The sequence below is a fragment of the Malania oleifera genome, chromosome 10, assembly GCF_029873635.1.
Source record: "Malania oleifera isolate guangnan ecotype guangnan chromosome 10, ASM2987363v1, whole genome shotgun sequence".
NCBI classification, from domain to species: Eukaryota; Viridiplantae; Streptophyta; class Magnoliopsida; order Santalales; family Ximeniaceae; genus Malania; species Malania oleifera.
In genome coordinates, this window is record NC_080426.1 from 51,321,248 (window position 1) to 51,345,232 (window position 23,985).

A 23,985-nucleotide genomic window follows, 5' to 3' on the forward strand; every position below is an offset into this window, starting at 1 on the left:
ATGATACATCATACAAAGAGGGTCCAACCCCATGGGGTACATGGATGCCCTATATACATACATACAAACATTCATACTCATCGACATACGCAGTGAAATACGGTCTTTTATACATAATCAGTATCATACCAGAGTCTATACTAATTAGGACAAACATTCCTATAATACAAAATATACCCCAGGTGTCTACAAAACTATCCTGACAACCTGGATACCAAAACTCATAACTACAAGGTACTAGTAGTAGCTACGACACCTTTGCTTTAAAATTCTAGGATGCTACTTACCACTACCTGAAGGCCCTAAAAAATATTGTACATACATTCGGGGTGAGACACCTCTTAGTAAAGAAGAAAGCAGTTTATATCAGTGTGTGGCATACCAGTGTCATTTTACATACTTCATAACACTATACATACGATACACTTTGAAACAATTCGTACAGTTTCATACAAATACATACAGTTCTAGTATTTTCAGAAAATCATTCCAGTTTATACGATACCCAACATACATACATACATACATACATACATACATACATACATACGGTCAGTGTCGTCACACTAGTTCGCAACTACACCAGGTCACCTCGTCTCACAGCGATTACATTGCTACACACGCAACTACACTGCGACGATCAAGGCCCAATGGTGAATCCATTGCATCATACACAACTACACAAGGTCACCTAGTCTCACAGCGATTACATTGTCATATACAATTACGAAGATCTACGACTCAGGCCCAATAGTGAATCCATTGCTACATACATAACTACACAAAGGTCACCTAGTCTCACCACGATTACATTGCCATATACACAACTACACTGCGATGACCTAGGCTCACTGTGAATCCATTGCAACATACGATGTAGCATATAGCTCACACCACTTCGGTGACCAACCGGAATTAGACTGATGATATTTCACACCCTCGGATATAGAGCCAGTCACTCTTGGCATACGATAATTAGCCACCCCTAACCAATTTCACAAAACCTGGAATCATTTTGGAACTTATGTCCCTATACATTTCAGCGTACGGTAATTAGCCACCACATAACTGTTTTACAAATACTTGGAACAAATACATACATTCATACATACCACACTTATTTGGTTTACAACAAATCATATCAATTACAATTTCAAATATACAATTTATGCAAATATGGATTACGGTCACCTCAATAATACTATTTTAATGCAACCAACAGTTTTCCAAACAAAGCAGAGATGATACCCAAAATCCCCAATTTTTTTGAAAACTGTAACCCAAAAAATTTTGTATTTTTACCTGATAGATTTCCCCAAATAAGTATCCAAAACATACATATGATCGTAGCCTACAGGCTTACCGATCCTGATTTCAAAAATGGACTAATATAAACAGAATCCCCTTACCTTAACCCGAAATCCAACTACGAACTCTACGGTCTTCAAAACTATGAACTGAGACTCTGAAATCTACAAACCACAGTACAAAACATACTTACAATCCGTACTACTATACATACACCAAATCAAAAATGAAAATCGAGCCTTACCTCAATTTTGGCCCAAAACCCGAAATCCTTCGAAACGAGATTCGATCTAGTAGAAACTTAGAGAATCCTTCACTGATCCTCACAGTATCGTTGGATTTACGAATCCGGCAACAAACAGCAAAGAATACTAGAGAGAGAGAGAGTGTAGGGAGATTTCTTAAAGAGAGAGAGAGAGAGAAGGAGAGAGAGAGAGAGAGAGAGAGAGAGAGTTTGGGAAACTTAGTCCCAAAGTTAACTCAAAATATCCCTTTATAGCACCTTTGACCTGGAGGATTTCGTCGACGAAGTGGTGTCCTCGTCGACGAGGTCTTTAGAGATTTCGTCGACGAGGCAGCAATTTCATCGACGAACCTTGATATTTAAATTTTCCTTAACCCCTCGGCTTTTTCTCGTCGACAAGGCTCTGAATTTCGTCAACAAGAATAACAAAGGCCTCGTCGACGAAATCCAACTTCGTCGACGAACCTGCTCCTTTACCAAAATTTCCCTCTCTTTATATATATTAACTCATTATCACAGTTCGGGTTCCTACATGACCAGTATCAGTTAGCAGTTTCGAGAACAAAATTTTTATAAGGGGGGGAGATTGTAAAAACCCAAACCTAGAAAATAAAAGAAATAAATAAGGAAAAAAGAAAAGGGATTTAAAAAGGGCAAGACAGTAGGGATCATCAACGAATCCCCTGTTTTCGTCGACGAATGCCCTTCTATTTCTCTTCGATGAAATTCAAGCGTCGTCAACGAAGAAATCCTGAATGACATGAATTTCAAACTTATGGTTTGTCGACGAACCCTTCCTTTCGTCGACGAACGTCCTTCTGCAATTCTTCGACTAAGGCACCATTTCGTCGACAAATGTGACTGGGTTAACGGCTTATAAATAGAATTCTAACTTTAATTCTTAATTAAGAAAACAAAAATCTCCCTTTCTCTCTCTAGAAACTCGCCCCACCCCTTCTCTCTACGATATCTCGCTATTCGTCACCTGAATCGACAATCGAAAGTTACCACGAAGATCTAGGGGAAATTCTCCAAAGGTCTAGTGGAGTGGATTTTTGAACGGGATCTTTCCAGGCATCACCCCAAAGATGAGGTAAGGGTAGAAATGGGCTATTTGTCTAACATTTAATTGATTAAATGGGGTGTATGGGCCTAGGGAGGTTTAATGGTTGTTAATCTAAGATTTGAGTTGATTAAACTGGGGAAATGTGTTTTTAGGGTTTTGGGTTCTGTATCGCCGTAGGGTGGGCTTTATAAGCATTGTAGGAATTCTCTTAGTAAACAGGTAAGGGGATTAAGTTAAGTTGGGATTTTTATTAAATATGAACTGATTAAACTGTTATATATTTATTTATTTATGAGTTCAAAGATTATTTTGAAAACCAACCATTCAACAAGGATTTTACAAACCTAAGATATATGGTACGGTATTTTGAATAATATGAACGGTGGAAAATCTGATTTATCTTATGAACTAAAAAAACAGTATTTTCTTGATTGTCTCCTGGATCATGTTTGAATATTGAAATTGGGTGGCAGGTGAATAAATTTATATGGTTTATCGTGTAGCCGAATTTAGGAATGATTGTGAAATATACTGGAACTGTTGGTGAAACATACTAAAATTGCTTGTGAATAATACAGGAATTTGATATAACGGCTGTGAGCCGGGTTTTATATAATGGCCGAGGGCCAGATTTTATTTGACGACTGTGAGTCGAGTTTATTTGACAGCTGGGGACCGAGTTTTTATTTAATGGCAATTTGAAATGAAATGATTTAAACTACAGTTTTTGATTACTTAAATTGCATGATATGCTTTAGGGACCCTAGGGACCAGTTGTTTTGTGAGCACGGTACCGTTGCTAGTGATTGATTATTAGACCATGTGTGCCCACACTGTTATGGATAGAAGTGTAGGGTGGTCTCAGCCGATAGCCTAGGTGAGGATGAAGTAAGGGCATCGGGCCTGCAGCTTAGCTGTGGATGCCTGTAGACGGACTTGTAGAGGGATATTTTGACTTTATTTTGGGCTGATCACCCAAACTTAGTCCAACCTTCAGGCCGCACAACCCGTACCATGGGGAAAGTAAATGGTGTTAGTCACAGGGAGTATTGTTTATGCATATCTATAGATTTATGTAAATGATGTTACTATTTAATGAACCGTTTATACTATGGAAACGAAACGAGTATTTTTAACTGTATAAAGTGAGTACAATGTAAAATAACTATTTTCGATTAAATGAAGGATGGGTTTTTTTGTAAACACTAAATTCATGCTAGCCACACACTAATTTTAACTTAGTCTTCCTCACTGAGAAGTGTCTCACTTCAATATACAAATTATCTTTTCAGGAAACACCAGGGATCTTGTTTAGCAGGGCTAGAGGGGTCGAACTAGTCGTCAAGTTTATGTATGTAGTGTGTATGGAATGAGTTTTCTTGTTGTACAATATATGGGTTATAATATGGATATTTGGAGACATTTATGTATAATAGTAATTAGAACTCTGGTAATGTGTTTGGAGAACATATCACTTATTTCCGCTGCATTTATATTAAATATGGTATTAGAAACACAGACGTCACTTAAGTAGCACCCCGGGTCCCACATGGCAAATCGGGGCATTATAGCAAGTCTGCCACCGAATATTTTCTTTACATTAAGAAACTCACTGATGAATTAGCTGTTGCAGGATAACCTATGACTTGTGAAGAGGTTATCACTTATGTGCTAGCAGGATTAAAGTCATGAATATGATAGCTTTGTAGCCTCAATTTATGCTCGCACCGACAAGGTTATCATGGAAGAAATTTATTCTCTTTTGCTAACAACAGAAGCTTGTCTTTCTCAACATCAGCTTTTATTTCTAGTTCCACCAATGTCTGTCAATGTCGCACAAAGACAATATCAACACTCGAGGACCACCTCTTCATATTGTCTTTGTGTAGCATCAACAGGAATCAAGCCGCAAATAATTTTTACTCTATTACAATAATAGACTCAATTTAAGTAAAGTATGTAAAACAATTATTCGACACAACATTGAAAAATAAAAAATTTTAAAAATTCACAATTGCACTCTACAGCATGCCCAAATCAACTTCACGGGGATGTGCAAAAAATCTAGTAAAAATAGTTCCATCATCATAGTCGAAGTGCATGCACAAAAATTTTGCAATTCTGGGAAATAAAAAGATTAAATTATAGATGCAACATTGCACGAAATGCTAGAATAATTTGCGCCATCAATTGACATTATCACAAACCAAAGAATTTGTGACAAAATTAATTATGTCCCATGAAGCATATGGCAAGTGGAGAGTGAAATCTCGTCAAAAGATGTTATGGTGAAATAATAAATGACAAGAATAATTTGGGGGAGAAGAATGCAAATATTGTATAGCTCCAAATAAAATAACATATGCCATAAAAATACAATCATGTTCATAAATAATGAAAAGCAAAATCTGATTAGGCGAACAAATTTTACATGCAGCAATACTGGTAGTATTAGACCCATTGGAAGTCATGAAAATTGACATCTGAAGTACAACTAAAATCTCAAAGCTTGTGCATTCTATCAAATATCAAATTACTAAATAACATGTATGAAGTCAAGTTGTTGACTCTATGAGTCCAATCCTATTTTGATAATGACAAATTACTTGGTATTTGATCTGTGCATTGAGATTGTGAATAGAAACAATATTTAGTATGCACGGAAGGTTAGAAAGTCATGGAAGTCGTGAAGATTAAAACATATACATTTTGGTACAATCAATGGAACTAAAAAAGTAGAAGAATGAAGATGCAAGCGGTAAGGTCAAGATCGTCATGAGAATGGGTATTTAGAATTGAATGTATTTACATATTTCATATGATTTAATTAGAAACTCAAAATATACCCTAGACTGACCTTATGACCGATGCATCTCATGAACACCTTTAGGAGATATTTATGGACTTAGAGATTTTTTTAAAAACCCCAGAAAATATTTTATAAAAGAGCAAAGAAAGAGAGCAAAATAGATTTTTGAAACTAAAATGAAAAAAACCAAAAAGTGTTCTGTTCAGAAGACCGAACTCCCTGCCCAGAAGTCTGAAGTGTCAACTTCAGAAGACTGAAGTGTACGTTCAGTCGTCTAAAGATTCAACTTCAGAAGACTGAAGTTTAAACTTAGTCGTTTGAAGAATTTCTTCAGAATATCAAAAATTAAATTCAGTCGTCTGAAGATTTATTGGAGAAACACAGAAACAGGCAGAAGCACATCAGAAGACTGAACCTTGACTTCAGTCATCTAAACCCACAAATTCAGAAGTCTAAACACCAACTTCAGACGTCTGACCCTGTGTCTAGTTCAATTTTCTGAAGCTTTAAAGAACTTCAGTCGCTTGAGCCCTACTCCTTAGTTGTCTGAAATTGCGGGAAGATTAAAAATTTAAGCTTTAGCGAGAGAACAGGCGAGTTATTTTTTAATCAAGTTGATCCAATGGTTAGGACTCATCCTAAGGGCAAGTTTACCTATATCATCAACATCTAAACCCTAGTACCCCAACCTTTGGCATACGATTGAGTGTATTAAACGCTTAGCACAACTTGGGAGAGCATTGAACACACTGCTGAAATTCTTGCTTGGGATTTCAAAGCTTATACATCAAATCTGAGCTAAGGCTACATTGATCTTCAAAAGACATTCTAGCAATTGTTGTGCATTCAACTTGGTATTGAGGTTTGCTAAATCGATTTGTTTGTTAATACTTATTCTCAAAGAGTTTTTCATCTCAAAATCTATTATTGAATATTATTTGAGAGATTGATCTTGAGTGTATTCATATGCATATAGATTGTTTTGACAAGATCACTACTTGAGAAATGTTTTGTCATTGGTTAAATGTTTTTGATTCAAGTGTGTATTTATTTAAAGACTTGATATTTTCAATATTACAAAACCACTTGATTAAATATCCTTAGAGCCCATAACTATATATATTATTATGGGATATTTTCTGAAAAATATTATATTAGGTTTTTTATCTTTAAAACTCATATTTATATATATATACATATTCATATACAAAGATCATATTGTGTTTTGGATATTTGGAAGAAAACTTACTAATCTAGATCTTTATAATATTCAAGACAAATTTTTTAATAAGATCACATTTGTTATTCTGACATCTAGTAAGTTGAACTAAAACTCTAAGTTCTCCAAAACATTTACTTATATAATTATTTTGGTAGATTTGATCAAAGTGAAATTTTGTAAAGCATATCATGTATATAACGATTACACCATTACATATATATTGAACTTCAAGTTTTATCATATGGATATGAATTAGGTTTTATCATTGCCTCAGTGGAGTCGCCAAGCTGTCGCGACGTCCCGGACCCTGACCAGAGAACCAATTTCTGGAAAAAAAAAAGGGTGCGGCTATGAACTGGGAAAAATGGATGTGTATTTTGAAAAATATTTTCGTGGAAAACAATGCGTGATGGAGTCGCCACTAACCTTTTGAAGTGCGGTTAGAACACTTGATTGCTACCTCGTTAGAGTCAGGTTCAGGAGTACGGTTATGCAAGGGGAAGGTATTAGCACCCCCCCTACGTGCCCGTCCTTACGAATGGTACCAGATTAATCAAGAATTATCCCATAAATAAATCTAATAAGTTTTTCAAAATTACTCCCTTTCAAAAATCAAAAGAATGAAAATATTATATAGGTATTCCCTCAAAACCGGGGAAATCCAATACTCCGAAGAGTCCATGCCCTTGGTTGCAATAATCGGGAAGGAAAATCAAGAAAATAGTTTATGAAAATACACTCCCGGGGGTTTTTGAAATCTGTAGATTTTTCTAAGTAGGAAAATATTATTGCGAGAGGTTTTTGAAATTTGTTCGGGATGGAAATGATTTATGTGCCTAAATATATTTTTGTGATTTTTGTAAGTGTGAAAATATTTTTTTATGATTTTTGTGATTTTTCAATATTTTTCCCGAACTTTAAAATAACACAAATAAAATCAATGGAAATTAAAACATGAAAATATTTTTGAGAGTTTTTGTGATTTTTTGTGAATAATAATTAAGTGAAATGGAGAAAATCGACGTGAACCGATTTGGGGGATGACGAACCGGTCAAACGTTGACCGATCCGGGGAAAAACCAGTTTAAGGTCTTGGTCGAGACCATTTCAACACGCGTTGATTTCTCTGAATCAAAATAATAATCAAGTGAAATGGAGAAAACCGGCGTGAACCGGTTCGGGAAAGGACGAACCAGTCAAATGTTGACCGGTTCGAGGGAAAACCAGTTTAAGGTCTTGGTCGAGACCAATGATTTTTTAGGTTTCTTCAACATTCTTCGAAGTAATTATATAACAAAAAAGAAATTAAAGCAAAATTCGAAAAAAATTAAAAAGAAAATGAGAAACAAATTAGAAGACTAAACCAATTTCATACCGGTTCAGAAGACCCAACTGGTTCGGGAAAGAACCAAACCAGGGGGGGTCGACCCATTTTAGGCCCGGTCAAGGCCACGATATTTTTAGATTTTTCTAAATTTCCTCCTAATTTTTCCCTTTTTATGATTTTTATGTTTTTATAAATATAAACTAACCATATATATATATATATATATATATGTATATATGTATACATGTACAACAGTATTATGATAATGAAATGAGATAAAATGAATCACAGTGCACGTGTGTGTCATGCATGCATGGAGGGTGTGCATGTAAATTGGTGGTGTGCGCAATTGTGTAGTGATGTGTAAATCAATATGTGTGTGAGTGTGTCGCAATAACTAAAGTGTGTATGTATGTGTATTAGTGTGTGCAAGTGCGTGAGTTAGTGTGTGTGAATGGTGTGTGTAACAGTGTGTGCGGGTTGTAGTGTGTGTGTTTAGGTGCGTGTAGCAGTGTGTGTGTAGGTGTGTGTACAGTGTATTTGAATGCATGAAACAGTGTGTGTAGGTGTGTATTTGAGTGTGTGAAGCTGCGTGTGTAGGCGTGTATTTGAGTGTTTTACTGTGAGAGAGGTGGTGGTATGGTCCGGCGAACAGGAGATGAATCCCTGGTTGATGCACGATGGGGAGCACGCTGTCCAAAGGAGACCGAAAGGGCAGCTTTCACAGAAGGTGGCCGACGAGCAGTATTATCATATCCATGACAGGTAGAATCACTAGTGACACCAGAATGTTTCCCAGGAAGCTTCATCTTCTCAAGGTTCGTTACAATCTGCGGCAATACAGGAACAGGGATGCGGGAAAAAGAGTGTCAAAGTAACACTGTCCAAGAAGTAAATCGCGAACATAAACACCCATGGTGGTATTCACACGATGAGCAGAATCAGGAGATATTTCCTCTTCATCTTTCACATATGGTTCGAACCAGTTTCACAAAGTCTTCGGATCAGCAGCACATCTCAAGTATAAAAAAAAATAACAGCTCTAATATAAGGAGAATCTGGATGCTTCAATAGCCCATGCATTTGCTTGACAGTGAGCTTTCATCGTAAAGAACTTGTACAGGAGACAAAATGCTGTTGACGGACCCCGGCAGTTTCCAGACATCCATGGTTCCACATGATCAACTTGAAGGTAAATCTCATCAATCACTTCATGGTATGTCTTCAATCTGTAAAGCTCTTTGAAGTAATCAGATGACAGAATGTTCATGCAAAGAACCTTTTCTAACAGTGAATCAATTGGTTTGCCTGAAGTTTGTATCTCCATAATGGATCATCAAATATGCACAAGCACGCAATTTAAGAACCACAACTTCAAAATCATACAGTGTGGCGAAGTGTCAAAACTCCATCCTGGAAAGAGAAAGAAATATCCCGAATTCGCAGCGAGATCTATAGCAAATCAATGCGGATAGACGAGTAATGAGCGTGAGCGGGATGGTAGGAGCTGGTTGGGAGGCCGGGAGAGGATGAGGGGGAGAGCAGGGAGAGGATGGAAGAGTGAGAGGCGAGGGAGAGTTGTAAGTCTGGCCGGAGAGGAAGTTGTAAGCCGTGGGTGAGTGTGTGTCTTTGTGTGTGGGTTTGTGTAGGTCGCTGTGCATAAAAACTATGCGTGTTTGCAGCAGGAAGAGCTGTGGGTGTGGGTATGTGCGTAAAAGGGTGTGTGCATGCTGTGCGTGAGTTATGCGTAAAGGTGTATGTGTTGTGTGTGTTAGTGTGAATTTATGCCCAGAAATTAAAGTTGATGGCCGTGTAAATTGAAGCTGCTGGCCATGAGTGCCATGTGCATGAAATCCAACCTTTCACAGAAGTGATTACAGTTATTTGACAGCAAGTCATATGAGCTTCCAGGCCATTTTCTGCTAAGTTCTCTCTAGATTTGATTTATCTTGAAAATTGAACAGCCTGTTTTCCCAAGGACAACACACTCACTATATGTATACATACATTTGTTTTTTCTTCTTTTTTTTTTTTTAACGGGCAACTTAAAAAAACAAAACAAAAAAAACTCCAGTACCTTGTTCACAAGACCCAAATGACCATTCCTCACCTCCAAGCTATATAACTCAAGATGGTGACTGGCGATGGAATTTTCAGTCTAGCACTTTGTCGGAGGTGAAGGATAGCGTTGGTGACAGAACTCTGAGATCGGCGTGTTGTCCGGAGGAGATGTGACCATCTGGGCGGAATCAGGTAGGATTATGATCTCAGGTCTAGCCTTGGAGAACCGTGGTGATTGCTGGCAGGGACAGTGGTGCGCTGGGTGAGCTTGCTGCCTGGGCGCCGGGGGGCCGGGGGGGGGAGGGTGTGGGGTTGGTGTTGATTGGAGATGGTGAGATAGAGGGAAGTTGGTGACGGTTGCTGGTTATGGCGGCACGGTGACTGTGGTAGAAACGAGAGGGTGAAGATGGATCTGGTGAAGAGGATGGTGCTCAGAGTGTTGCGGCTGGGTTTGGAGCAGGGGTAGGTAGTGAGTGGGGTGGTGAGAGATGATGGAGAAGAGACGAGGGTGGTCTGAGTATCTGCAATGGTGATGGAGGTGCCGAAGGCGGTGGTGATTGTGGCAGGAAGGTGGAGATGGAGGTGCCAGAGACGAACGGAGCTGAGAGTAGAGGCAAGAGGGAGAGGGAGAGGGAGAGATGGGTGGAGCTCCTGGAGATATGGAAAGTGTCGTGCCCCCCTGAACAGTGAATGAAGACCTCTCTTGATAGAGAGTTTATTGGCGCGAGAATCATTTCTTCGCCAACCGAAATTGGCTTCCCGGGCTGTTATGTTCCTTTATTCCCGCAATGGGATATGCAACCGCGCACATGCATGCTTTTTATTTCTTTGTGCTCTCATTTGCTTGGAGTTTTTCTTTTTTGTATTTTATGCATTTTTTTGTGTTCATTATTTTTGGTTGGCCAAATTTTTGTTCTCCTAAAAAGAAAGACCCGAAAAATTAAAACCCGGTTCCCGGCTACGGCGGACCCGGACTCGAAACTAAAAATGACTCAAATAAAAATACTCAATTTCAAGGACCCGATTTAAATTTAAACGACTCCATTCGAGAACTCACATGCTCGATTTTAAAATTTCCTTCAAAAATTTGAACAACTCAGTTTTAAAAATTAATACTCACTTAAAATTTGCAGGACTCAATTTGAAATTAAAAGACTCAATTCCAACAATCGAGACTCGTTTAAGAAAATAGGGACTCAAATAAAAATACCATGACTCGATTAAAGACGCCGAGGCTCAAATCGAAATACCGAGACTCGATTCAAATTAACACACTGAGACTCAAATAAACACACTGGGACTCAAATTAAAATACCGGAACTTAATTAAAAATGTCGGGGCTTGGTAGGCACATCGGGACTCAGTTTAAAAACTCCGAGGCTTGGTAGGCACATTGGGACTCAGTTAAAAACATCGAGACTCAATTTAACAAACCGGGACTCAATTTAAAACATTAGGCTTTTCAAAAAGGGTCCTCCAATTTTCAGAATTCGAAGTCAAATTTTGTTACACTGGGTCTTTCCAAGAAAGCTTAGTAAAAATAAGGTGTCAACAACTAGCTTTGTTAGAAGTAATATTGAGTTGTTTGTACAGATTTGAAATTCTATATTGTAATCATGGTTCGGCTTGGGAATTGGGTGAGAAGGAAGTTGTGCCTCTTGTAAGCAGCGGATGTAAGAGAAGCTCCGTCCCGTTTAAAGGAGTAGGGATTTAGTGGAATCCTTGAGTGGGTTGCTCAAGGCAAGGACGTAGGCCAAGTTGGCTGAATCTCGTAAAAACTGTGTTTTCCTTCTCTCTTCCCTTACTTTTTTTCATTTTCGCAACGCATTTCATTACCTATCTTGCATGTATGTATGTTGAATAACCCCACACGCACTTGATAATTAATTGGATAAAATAGAATTTATTGATATAATAATTTGAATCAATTTCAAACCCTTACAATTAATTTATTAAATATAGAAATAGGAATTAAGTGGTAAATAATCTTAAAGATTTTTAAAATACCCAATTCACCCTCCCCCCTCCCTCTTGGGATTACACCTGAATTAACATTTGGTATCAAAGCCTCGTTACATAGACTTATTTTTTGTAAAAAGATCACGATGGCTTATTTTGCTGTATCCCCATTTGGTGTGGGACAAATCTCTGCAAAACGTCCAATGTTTTATGGTGAAAATTTCACCAAGTGGAAAATAATGACTATTTTTATCAAATCAATGGATTGGAGGACTTAGAGAGTAATTGCTCAAGGAAACTTAGTTCTTATGAAAATTATTGATAATGTTGAAATCCCTACATCTGAATATGAGCTGAATGAGAATGACATGAAATTAATGCAAATAAATTTTAGTGCTATGAACATTCTATTGCTTGGTTTAGATACTAATGTTTTTCATGAAATCATGTCATGTCAAAGTGCTTAAGAGATATGGGAAGAACTTGATAGGAAATTTGGGGAGACCAAAGGAAAGAAGTCCACTACTTGGGAAGATTCATGCTCAAATGATCAGGTAGTAGAAAACTGTTTCGTAGTTGCATTAGTTGATGAAGAGGTACACTCTACTCATTTTACTTCTCATTCAAATTCTCAAAATGATTCATGCAATGACTGTGATACATCTTGTGATAATTCTAATAGTGAATATTATGATGAATCTGATAATGATAACATGTCATCGTATGAGGAATTACAAAAGGGATTTGCTAAGACTTATAAAATTTTAACAAAGATGTCCAAAAAGAAAATAATGTTGGAAAGTGAAAATAAAGACTTAACAAAACAATTAGAAGAGTTTCGAGAGTCTCATACTTCTTGGGAAAAAGAAAAGATTGAAAAGGAATTAGAAATTAAAAGATTAGTAACCAAGAATAAGGCATCACTGAAAGATTTAGAATCAAAAATTAGTGTTGAAAAAGAAAAGGATTTGAAAATCATGAAATTAGAAAACAAGAATGATATGATGGTAAAAGAGCTGAAAGAGTTAAGATCCAAGATTTTGAGTGATAATGCAAAAGATCTTAAAATTTCTGAACTTGAATGTAAAGCAAACAAAATGACCGACAAATTTGTAAAATTACAAGTTGTTTACAAATACTTAAAGAATTTAAAAATTCAAGACTTAGAAAGAAAGATAGAGGATCAAGTTAAGATCATCCACACATTTACTAAGGGAAAAGAAAATTTTGACAACCTCTTAGGTTCTCAAAAGATGACCTTAGACAAAAAAAAAGTATAGGTTACAATGGAATTGAAAATAGAAGAAGAAAGAACCTATACATAGGGTAGGGTATTTTGTTAAAGCGTCAAAATTCTATACTAGTACCTCCTCCGGTCTGTATGCTCACACTACTTGTGTATTATGTAAAAATAAAGGACACATTAAATTTGATTATCCATTTAAAAGGAAATGTGTGAAGCTCAAACAGGTTTGGCGAGTCAAAGAAAAATAAGTACCAAACAAACCCCAAAAACTCCTCTTTAGACTTTAGGATTGAGAATTTAGTGATGTCAGCCACATAAACAAAAAAAGGGGTCATGATGACTAATAGGCTTGAGGAATAGTATATGCTTAAAATGTAAAATCTTAGTATGTGTATTTACTATACTATTATTATACTAAGAATCCTACAAGAAAGTTAAGCTAATATGATTCCTTTAAGCAAAAATATCCAATCTAACTACCTAATACTTTTATATCATAATGATTGGTTAAAATGTTAAAATATTGAATAGCATGCAAATCTTGAGGTATTCAAAGTGAAGGTTGAGAGATTAAGTGTTAAAATATCAGGAACCTTATATCCTTGCAATGAGTAACATTAAAGAATAAATCCACTTCCAAATGAATTAAAGCATTGTTGTTTAACAAATAATTCTTATTGCTTAACATATGTTTAAATATTAAAATCCTAAGTTAAGCAGATTATGTCCATTGCATAAGACTGAGCCTTAGGAATAAATCATATTAAAAATCATCTAAACCTAAACTCATTCTTGGAGCCTCAAATGGTTAAATCAGTCATCATTCTAACCACGAGCACTGATAAATCATAAACTCTATATCTTTCAAGTGTTTATTAAAAGATATCTCGTTATAATCAAATCAGTGGAATTCTCTAAAGGATCCAAATGGTCTATTAAGACATTTTCCCTTTGTGCATAAAATGTAAAAATCCTTAATCTTGATTAAGCAATTTCCTCCACAAGAAATTTTTACCATACCATGATCATATCCAGTAAAGATTCATCTATTATAGGCTCGTACCCTTGCTCAAAATTGAAGACACTTATAAGGTACCGTCCAATGATTGGATAATTAGAAATACCTAAAGAGCAATATTCAAAAATGAATATCCTCCCAAATTGCTTGTTGTCTAAGTAGTTGGATATATTCACTTCCACAAAAATATTTTGAATATTGTCCACACACAATGAATATTCTTTTGAACTTAATGATAATTAAATTGTTAAGAGTATTTGCAAAATCTCACTTCACAAGCTCTCAAACTTCAAGTCAAATCTATTAGAAGATTTTGAATATGTCAAATGGCTAAGTTATATGATATAGGTTTCAATCTATATGATAATGCAAATGACTAGGAAACCTATGCATTGAGATCCATAAGAAAATAAACAATATAGGCTTATGACCCTAAAATTGAATTGTTTATGACTTTTTGGTCCTCTAAGCTAAAGCAAGTAAAACCAAGTATAAATCATTCAAAATCTTAGAACACTCGACTAAACTGGTGAAGAATGATTACAAAGAAAAGACATAAGAATATAATATGTGCATAACTGAAGGGGAACAAATTAATTTGAAAATATTATGGCTCTGAAACATAAGCATATTCACATTTAGCATCATCTTTTGTATTTACATCTGATATCAAATCATGAATGATATGTGTACATTCTTTTGTGCATATTGATGCAACATGTTAACCACATGAATTTTTTTTACTACACTGAACTAAACTTGTTGCATGCTTGAAAATATTTAGGGGAGCTGAGCTCCATTCCTAGAGAAAGAACATAAAGAACTCATGTGCTAGTATCGTTATAGTTGGTCTAAGATATTTTACAATGATTGCTTATATGGCTTTGAGCTAATAGTGAAATTAATCTTTGATAAGTATAAACATTTCATTTTATCTATATAAGTATTCAAATTCATAGGGGGAGCATTTGAAAATTATTTCCTATCTTATTATGTTTACCAATATTTCTTTTGCTTAGATGTGCAGTAAATTTTTTGTGGCATGCACTCAATTATGATGATCATATTGAATACTCTAAATGAAAAATATATTGCTTTGCCACAAATTCCTTGAGTTAACCATAAGATCTTATTTTGAAATGCATTGATATAATTAGGATCTGTATGGTTAGTCCTTCTGATTATAATTCTTTTCAAAATGTACTTAAAGCAAAAATCTAGAGCACAATGTGTTTTGAAGATCCAAAAAGGGAGAGATATATACTAGAGTACAATTTTTATGAGAACTAAAGGGAGAGAGAAATTTTTTTTGAGATAAAAAGGAGAAGAGATATTTTTTTAATTACATAATCTACAATGTGTATAAGTTTAAATAAATAAAAAAGGGGAGAAGAATAGATGACTACAGCAAAAATAGTTTGGTTTGTAAGGGGGAGAAGTAAATTGAATTAACACAGCGAGACATATTTCACAATACAATTTTTAAAATTTGACGGTTGAATATTTTTAAAAAATTTAAGATTTAAAGGGGGAGAAGAATATAAGGTTATATCCGCACATGTTTTGTTATACACCTTTTTGTTGATGTCAAAATGAGGAGAAGAATATCAGGTTATAGCAAAAATAGTTAGCAAAACTAATTGTGTATGAGCATATTTCATATTACTGCATATTTGTTTGTGTATTATTTGAGGGGGAGTCATGTTAGGCGCAACTCATTTTATATTTTTGTTCGTGTATATGTCATCATCAAAAATGGACAGATTGTTGACTCTATGAACTCAATCCTCTTTTCATAATAACAAATCATTTAGTATTTGATCTGTACATTGAGATTGTGAACAGGAACAATATTTAGCATACAAGGAAGGCTAGAAAGTCATGGAAGTCATGAAGATTAAAGCATATACATCTTGACACAATCCATTGAACTAAAAGAGTGGAAGAATGAAGATGCAAGCAGCAAGAACTAGATCATCATGGGAATGGGTATTTAGAATTGAATGTATTTAAATATTTAATATGATTTAATTCGAAACTCAAAATATACCTTAAACTGACCTTAGGACTCATGCATCTCATGAACATCTTTAGGAGATATTTATGGACTTAGAAATTTTTTAAAAAACCCTCAAAAAATATTTTATAAAAGAGTAAAGAAAGAGAGCAAAACAGATTTTTGAAACTAAAATGAAAAAAAACCAGAAAGTGTTTTGTTCAGAAGACCGAACTCCCTACCCAAAAGTCTGAAGTGTCAACTTCAGAAGACTGAAGTGTACGCTCAGACGTCTGAATAATTTCTTCAGAAGACCGAAGATTAAGTTCAGTCGTCTGAAGATTTATTGGATAAACATAGAAACAGGCAGAAACACATTAGAAGATTGAACCTTGACTTCAATCGTCTGAACCCGCAACTTTAGAAGTCTGAACACCAACTTCAGACGTCTAACCCTATGTCCAATTCAATTTTTCAAAACTTTAAGGAACTTCAGTCGTCTGAGCCCTACTCCTCAGTCGTCTAAACCCGCGGGAAGATTAAAAATTTAAACTTTAGCGAGAGAACACGCGAGTTATTTTTTAATCAAGTTGATCCAACGGTTAAGACTCATCCTAAGGGCAAGTTTACCTATATAATCAACATCTAAACCCTAGTGCCCTAACCTTTGGCATACGATTGAGTGTATTAAATGCTTAGCACAACTTAGGAGAGCATTGAACACAATGCTGAAATTCTTGCTTGGGATTTCACAGCTTATATGTCAAATCTGAGCTAAGACTACATTGATCTTCAAAAAACATTCTAGCAATTGTTGTGCATTCAATTTGATATTGAGGTTTGGTAAATCAATTTATTTGTTAATACTTATTCTTAAAGAGTTTTTCATCTTAAAATCTATTATTGAATATTATTTGAGATTGATCTTGAGTATATTTATATGCATATAGATTGTTTTGACAAGATCACTACTTGAGAAAAGTTTTGTCATTGGTTAAATATTTTTTATTCAAGTGTGTATTCATTTAAAGACTTGATATTTTCGATATTATAAAATCACTTAATTAAATATCCTTAAAGCTCATAACTATATATATATTATTGTGGGATATTTTTTTAAAAATATTATATTAGGTTTTTGATCTTTGGAACTCATATATATATAGATAGATAGATACATATTTATATACAAATATCATATTGTGTTTTGGATATTTGGAAGAAAACCTATTGATCTAGAATTTTATAATATTCAAGACAAATTTTTTAATAAATTCACATTTGGTATTCTATCATCTAGTAAGTTGAACTAAAATCCTAAGTTCTCCAAAACATTTACTCATACAAATCAAAGGAAAATTTTGTGAAGCATATCATTCATATAACAAGTACATCGTTACATACATACTGAACTTCAAGTTTTATAATATAGATATGTGTTAGGTTTTTTATTGTACTCACTAACTTTGTTAGAAGTAATATTGAGTTATTTTTACAGATTTGAAATTCTATATTGTAATCACGATTCAAGTTGTGAACCGAGTGAGGAGGGAGTTGTGCCTCTTGTAAACAGCGGAGGTAAGAGAAGCTCCGTCCCGGTTAAAGGTGCAGAGATTTAGTGAAATCCTTGAGTAGGTTGCTCAAGGCGATGACGTAAGCTGGGTTAACTGAATCTCGTAAAAATTGTATTTGTCTTCTCTCTTCCCTTACTCCTTTAAATTTCCGCAACGCATTTCATTACCTATCTTGCATGTGTGTATGTTGAACAACCTCACACACACTTGATAATTAATTGGGTAAAATAGAAGTTATTGATATAATAATTTGAATCAATTTCAAACTCTTGCAATTAATTTGTTAAAATAGAAATATGGATTAAGTGGTAAATAATCTTAAAAATTTTTAAATACCCAATTCATCCCACCTCTTGGGATTATACCTGAATTAACACAAGTCACTACAAATTACTAGTCCAACATGAGCGCTGGACTGAGCCAAATCCAACTAATTCCATGAAGTGTCATTCATCAATTGATTATCCTGCAAAACTGAGAGAGAAAATGAGGAAAGTATAAAACATAGTACCACATACAGCAAAACAAATAATATTGGAGATCCATCAAGATTTGAATGAATTTACATGAAAAAATAAGAGCATCAATAATAGCAGCATGTCTTTAGATTAAAATATTGGTGCAATTTATAAAAAAAATAGAATGGAGAAAAATACAACGGGAAAAAAAAAGGGGGCATAAAAGCAACCAATGGCATAGGAATTTAGAAATCCAAAAATACAACTTTGTACCTTCTTTTATGTCTATAAATTTAGCTATTAATTTAAGTTCCACATTAGGTCTGCAAACCAAATTCATTTCACCATTCCATTCTCATTTCTATTTCATAGTTTCCAAAGGGACTCAAGAGAGCAGGTAATTGCCAAAATCACATGAACCAAACACACCATCATGTTCAAGTCATTGGCCATTCTTCCATCCCTGCATTTTAATTAGCCCTGCTTGCAGATGATAGACAACGCATGCATAATAATTATAATTGTCATAATTAAAATGATAGTAATGAAGAAGAGGTATCGCAGGTGGATGATGATAATGGCGATCACCCATAGAAGATGAATAAGAAGGGTGACCAAAAGAGGATGGAGGTCGGAGGATGGGGTATGCCAACTACAGTTACATTAAGTGTTTGAAGAACCAAGCAGCAGGTATAGGAGGAAATGCCATGGATGAGAGTGGAGAATTCATGGCAGGTGGAGAAGTAGGGAACAAACATAAAGAATTGTTGTTCATCCAAAAACCATGGTGAACTGAAGGCGATTGTGGATGGTCATGGTTCAGCATCCCTCATTGGGGTTGCCTTTCACAGAAAGGAAAATGGATTGTCATGGTTCAACATGGAATGATTTAAAAGAACAAATCCAAACAAATGAAAACTCTGACAAAGACCCATAAATGTGCTAGTGTAGAGTGCATACAATGTTGGGCATTGAGATTTTTAAAAACAAAAAACAAACAAAGCAAGCCTTAAAAGGAGGGCTGCGCTGAGTAACTAACAGCTAGCATAAAACTCATCAGATCACTATGATATGAGATTTTAAAAAATAATAATAATTTAAAAAAATGATAATCATCTAAGTAATTGTCTACACCAATCCTTTCTACAGGAAGTTCTTTAGACACGTGCAATTATTAAAAGAAAATGCCAAACTCTTAAATCATTTAACCCTTCCATACTAATGCAATATCATTCACTACATAAACTTCACACTTCCTTTTTTTCCTTTAATCACAATTGATAGGCCCCTACCAAAATCTATTAAAAAGGCCACAACTAACAAAGCAAGGGCTAGTTGTGCCACTCAAGACCCCCTTTTATATTTCTTAAAAACCATTACCCCCCACCCGTATCATGGACTCACAGAAGGTTTCTTTCTGATACAAAACATAACCCCAAACTTTTATAAACTTTAAAATTCTACATGGCTTGCGTACCAACTTTAAATCTGAATTGAAGCATAATAAAAGTATAAAATATATTGAGATCAAGTAGTTGCAATACTGGATTTATATTTGATATGACAAGAATATCAGTTAGGTTTTTCCACAGGCAACAAAAAAAAAATCATAAAAGGAAAAACACTAATATATTTTTGGGCATCCTCCACTGTTTGAAAGCATCACCGCATTCCATTAGCATCAACAGTGAAGAACAATCTTAGAGTAGGAACATTGAAATATTGAACCTTAGCAGTCAGAATAGGACCATTTTAGGATTTTCTAAAATGCGAAGCAATCAAATCTCATACCATCATTAGTGATGTGGTGACCATTTTTCAAAATGACTTCATTTAATCCAATAAAATTTTACGTTGAAAGGTAATGCAAAAGCAATATAGCAATTCATTTTGTAAAACATCTAAACACACCCTAAGGCAACAAATAAAGATAAAGGAATTGAAATAAGCAGTGAAAGGGCACCAAGTACCTCAAGAAAGAACACATCACTTCTGTGATTCCGTTAGCAAAAAATAATAATAAATAAATAAAATAAAAACTATACCCGAACAAAAATTGCAACAATATTGAGATCAACATGCCGAGATCTGTTGCTATCAACCACTTTACATCTTCGATAGAGTCCAAAGCATTGACAGAGGAACAAAACTGAAATGGCAAGAGGAATTTCAGTTAATGTGTATTCTGGATTTACAAACATTTGCAATTATATATTATTAAATAGTAAACTAGAAAAATAACAGATTTTTAAAAGGAAATCATTTTTTTTTAATCTGTAAATGTAAATTTGTATTGATCAAAAGTGGTATATACATGATACACTGGGCATACCCAGGAATGAAATCAAAATACTTACAAGTTTGTCTCCAAGTTGTTAAAAGAACAACCGAAGGGAACTACACAATACAATCAAAACCTGGGCATACCTAACCCAGGGACCCCAAGCCAATCAAGAAGAAAAGGGAAACCTTTCATCTCAATTCCCATACTCAAGGAGGTAAGGAAATTTGTCATATAATGTTCTATAGATATGCATCTGAATAAATTTAATAATTGCTTCAGTCGGTGTATCTTTGCCTTCAAATATTCTTTTGTTTCTAAAATGCCACAAACACAATAAACAGTCGTTGCCAAACAAGTCCTCTTAGCAACCGTTTGAATTCCAGTCCCTCTAGTCACCTTTTGCAACCATTTGAGGGCAGCTTTTAGTGTTGTCATGGCCCTAGACCACCCAAGCCATCCCCTTAAATGATTCCAAACTTCTGCAGAAACACTGCACTTAAAGAAGAGATGCTCCACCATTTCAGGCCCTGAATTGCAGAAAACATAAGGGCCATCCCTTCCTTCGCCCATGAGCTTGTCACTTGAAAGAAAATTTCCTTCAGCACTCAACCACAATATGAAAGAATGCTTAGGTTACAGCCATTCTTCCATATCGGAGAATGCCATGGCCTTTTAGTTTAAAAGGAAATCTTATTACAGATATGTTAAAAGGTCATAAAATTAGGTGTGCGTGTCCTTTTACCTCCTTAATTATCTCATGCATTTTTTGTCTATCGCAAACACGGAGTTTCTATTAACCAATTATTTTCTTTTTCTTTTTTATTTTGAAAAATACAACTCATGTTTTTTCATTAAGATATTTTTATTTTAATTTGAAATTCATAAAAATATTTGTTAAATGTTTTAAACTTCTCAAGCTAACAATTATTCTTTAAGTAGTCATCTACTTGTTCAATCGGCATTTAATCATGGAAAGACCAGACTGAATATTTGTTCCTATTCGATTAGAAGTCGTGTTTTTTAGGGGGAAAAAAAATTATAGCATTTCTAATTTTCTAAGAGAACTCAAATACTTCAACCAATAAATTACTTTCTAAATTTTTTTTAGATTTTTTTTAAAAAAAAAATACATATTTATCATGTTTTTGAAAAATACTAACCAATTTTTCTTGGTTGTTCAACTTTTTATTTAAAACTGTATTTCTATTTTTTTTAAAGAATGTAAACAACATATTTCATCCTATTGGATTATTTTTATTCTAAGTTAAAAATTATTTTCTCAAAAGTATAACATTGCTCTCACATATTTTGTAGTAAAAAATTAATTTTAAAAAATATAATAATAAATATTTATAGACAAAGTACAGTTACAATGAACCACAAAAAAATCACCTTAGCTAATTATATTTTATGCATTAAAAATAATGCTTGACATAGAATATACTCAAATAATTTTACGTGCAGTATGTTAATCTCAGATCATTAGAAGGGAAGGGCTTGCCTTATATATGACAGAATTACTTTGCTAGTGACATCAGACATGTCTATTGGCATGAACTCCTTTTCTGACTGCAAGGCCTACTTGCTGGAACATCCCTTGAAGTGCCAATAGAAGTTTTAGCATCTTCTTCCACATGCTTCTCCTCGTCACTTGCAACATCAAAAATTTTGGTTTTGTCTGTTGACTCTTCCCCATCTTCTGGCAACTTCCCCATGGTTTTCTGTTTCGAAAACTGGTCCAAAAGCTCTCTGAGTTTTGCTTTCTTTGAATTCAAGACCCCAAGAAACTAGTGGCAGAAAAGGGCAAATTATCCCTACTGTAGACTACCTATTACATAAAATATATAGGTTTTTTTAATAGAAAAGAAAATATTATTAAAGACCGAAAACTATATAAAGCACTAAAGCAGAGGACAAGAAGTCCACATAGAAAAGAAAATTCAAAAAAAATACAAAAAATAAACCACGGCAGATATAGAATTGGATCTGCTCCAATATAGGGAATTATATACAAGAAGCATAGCAAAATTGTTCAAACTACAAAATTAGAAAAGTACGATTGAGCAAAAACATTGGTAGAATTTGAGTGCAAGAAACTTTAGAAAGCAGCCTGACTGTGTCTAACCAATATTCCAAAGCACATTTTTCATTTTTCAAATTAAGAAAACATAAATTTTAGAAATCACTTCTATCTCTTGAACAGTTGCCCTCAAATGCATCCCTATAATGCACTGCTTGACATCAAACAAAGGCCGCAAATATAGGGCATGCGGACACTGAGGCATATGATACCTATCTGATGGAGAAAAAATCCTATTTGACATTAATCAGCTTCCCGTCCCAAGAAAGAATAAGTGTTTTATACTTTTATCAAATTGGAGACAGAAAGGAGTTTCTTAAACTTAAAGCATGTAATCTAACAGCATCTCATGAGAGGAGTGTACCAGCTAAGCAGTAAATCTATCTCATTAAAGGTGTCATAAGGCACAACCTGCAACAAGCATATGTCCAATTCTGACAATTACTAACAGTAACAAGTTAATCTGCAGATGAAATATATGGAAGGAGATGAAAATATGATGACCACTGCTCCAACCTTGGTAATGTGAAACATGAAAACACAAAATACACAGCTTTGCATAGATTGCAGATTCAAATTCTGTCTTCTCATCACTGAATTTCTCACTTTGTGCTGAACACTTTTCAGCTTCCACCTTTAGCCTCTCAAATGATTTGGTCTTCCTAATAACTTCTTCCTGTTTGTGTGACAAAGAAGCCCAATGAGAAAGGACGTCTATTAGCATTGACATTTCCAAAGAAAACAACAATGCAAAAATCTTACACTTAGCCTTATGTTTGCATCCATAAGAAAGTCCAATATCTCTGCTGTAGTTTTTTTACTGTCAGCCGATGGTTGACACTTCCAACGCCACAAATGTCCATTACATAATGTGGTTTGTACTATGTATCAATGTTTTAAAAGGCAAAGGCATAAGGCAAGGCATTTTACCCCCAATGGGGTGAGGCATAAGCCTCAAGCCGTTGAAGATGAGCCTAAGTCATAGCATTACAAAATTCACACTATTTTCATAGTTCAAAGTTTAAACTTTTAAATAAACATTACAAAATCAAATTCAAAGAGAGGGATAGTAGCATATTGGACCAAGAGAGCTCATCCCATTTCCAGTCAAACTTAAAATGTCGCATGTTTGACCTAGACTCTCCTTGCTTCAAACTTCAAAGTTCAGTTGGAGATATCCAGGAGCCTCGAGGGGTGATTCAATGAGCCTCAAGAAGCGAGAGAGATACATGAAGACTTATAACGTGGGAGAGAGATTCTCAAGGACACATTAGGGGGAGAGAGAGAGAGAGAGAGAGACGATGGTCCATTTGGAGGAGCAGTCTCACCAGAG

General features: G+C 34.9%; 2 protein-coding genes across 2 annotated transcripts; both read right to left on the reverse strand.

Annotated features, from left to right (window-relative positions):
• Positions 1–8,593: 8,593 nt before the first annotated feature.
• On the reverse strand, positions 8,594–9,303 carry LOC131166680 (pre-mRNA splicing factor SR-like 1). Its single transcript, XM_058125256.1, is given in 4 exon segments — positions 8,594–8,832; positions 8,835–9,009; positions 9,012–9,077; positions 9,079–9,303. Coding segments are annotated over 4 exon segments (705 nt in total).
• An 8,953-nt stretch (positions 9,304–18,256) lies between these two features.
• LOC131166681 (uncharacterized) lies at positions 18,257–23,453 on the reverse strand. Its single transcript, XM_058125257.1, has 6 exons — positions 23,415–23,453; positions 23,064–23,328; positions 22,759–22,868; positions 22,074–22,359; positions 20,334–20,437; positions 18,257–18,296 (listed from the first exon to the last, which is right to left on the reverse strand). The coding sequence occupies exons 1-4, from the start codon at positions 23,436–23,438 to the stop codon at positions 22,117–22,119; spliced, it is 642 nt and encodes a 213-aa protein (XP_057981240.1). The 5' UTR covers positions 23,439–23,453; the 3' UTR covers positions 18,257–18,296; positions 20,334–20,437; positions 22,074–22,116.
• Positions 23,454–23,985: the final 532 nt, after the last annotated feature.

What these genes read in the sequence shown, in the direction of transcription:
- LOC131166681 (XM_058125257.1), bottom strand. Translation starts at nt 23,438, where the DNA reads ATGGATGCAAACATAAGGCTAAGT. An exon ending in TGGACATATGCTTGTTGCAG is followed by an intron (nt 22,869 to 23,063) that starts GTTGTGCCTTAT and finishes TTTCTCCATCAG; the next exon opens with ATAGGTATCATATGCCTCAG. An exon ending in CAACTGTTCAAGAGATAGAA is followed by an intron (nt 22,360 to 22,758) that starts GTGATTTCTAAA and finishes TTCTGCCACTAG; the next exon opens with TTTCTTGGGGTCTTGAATTC.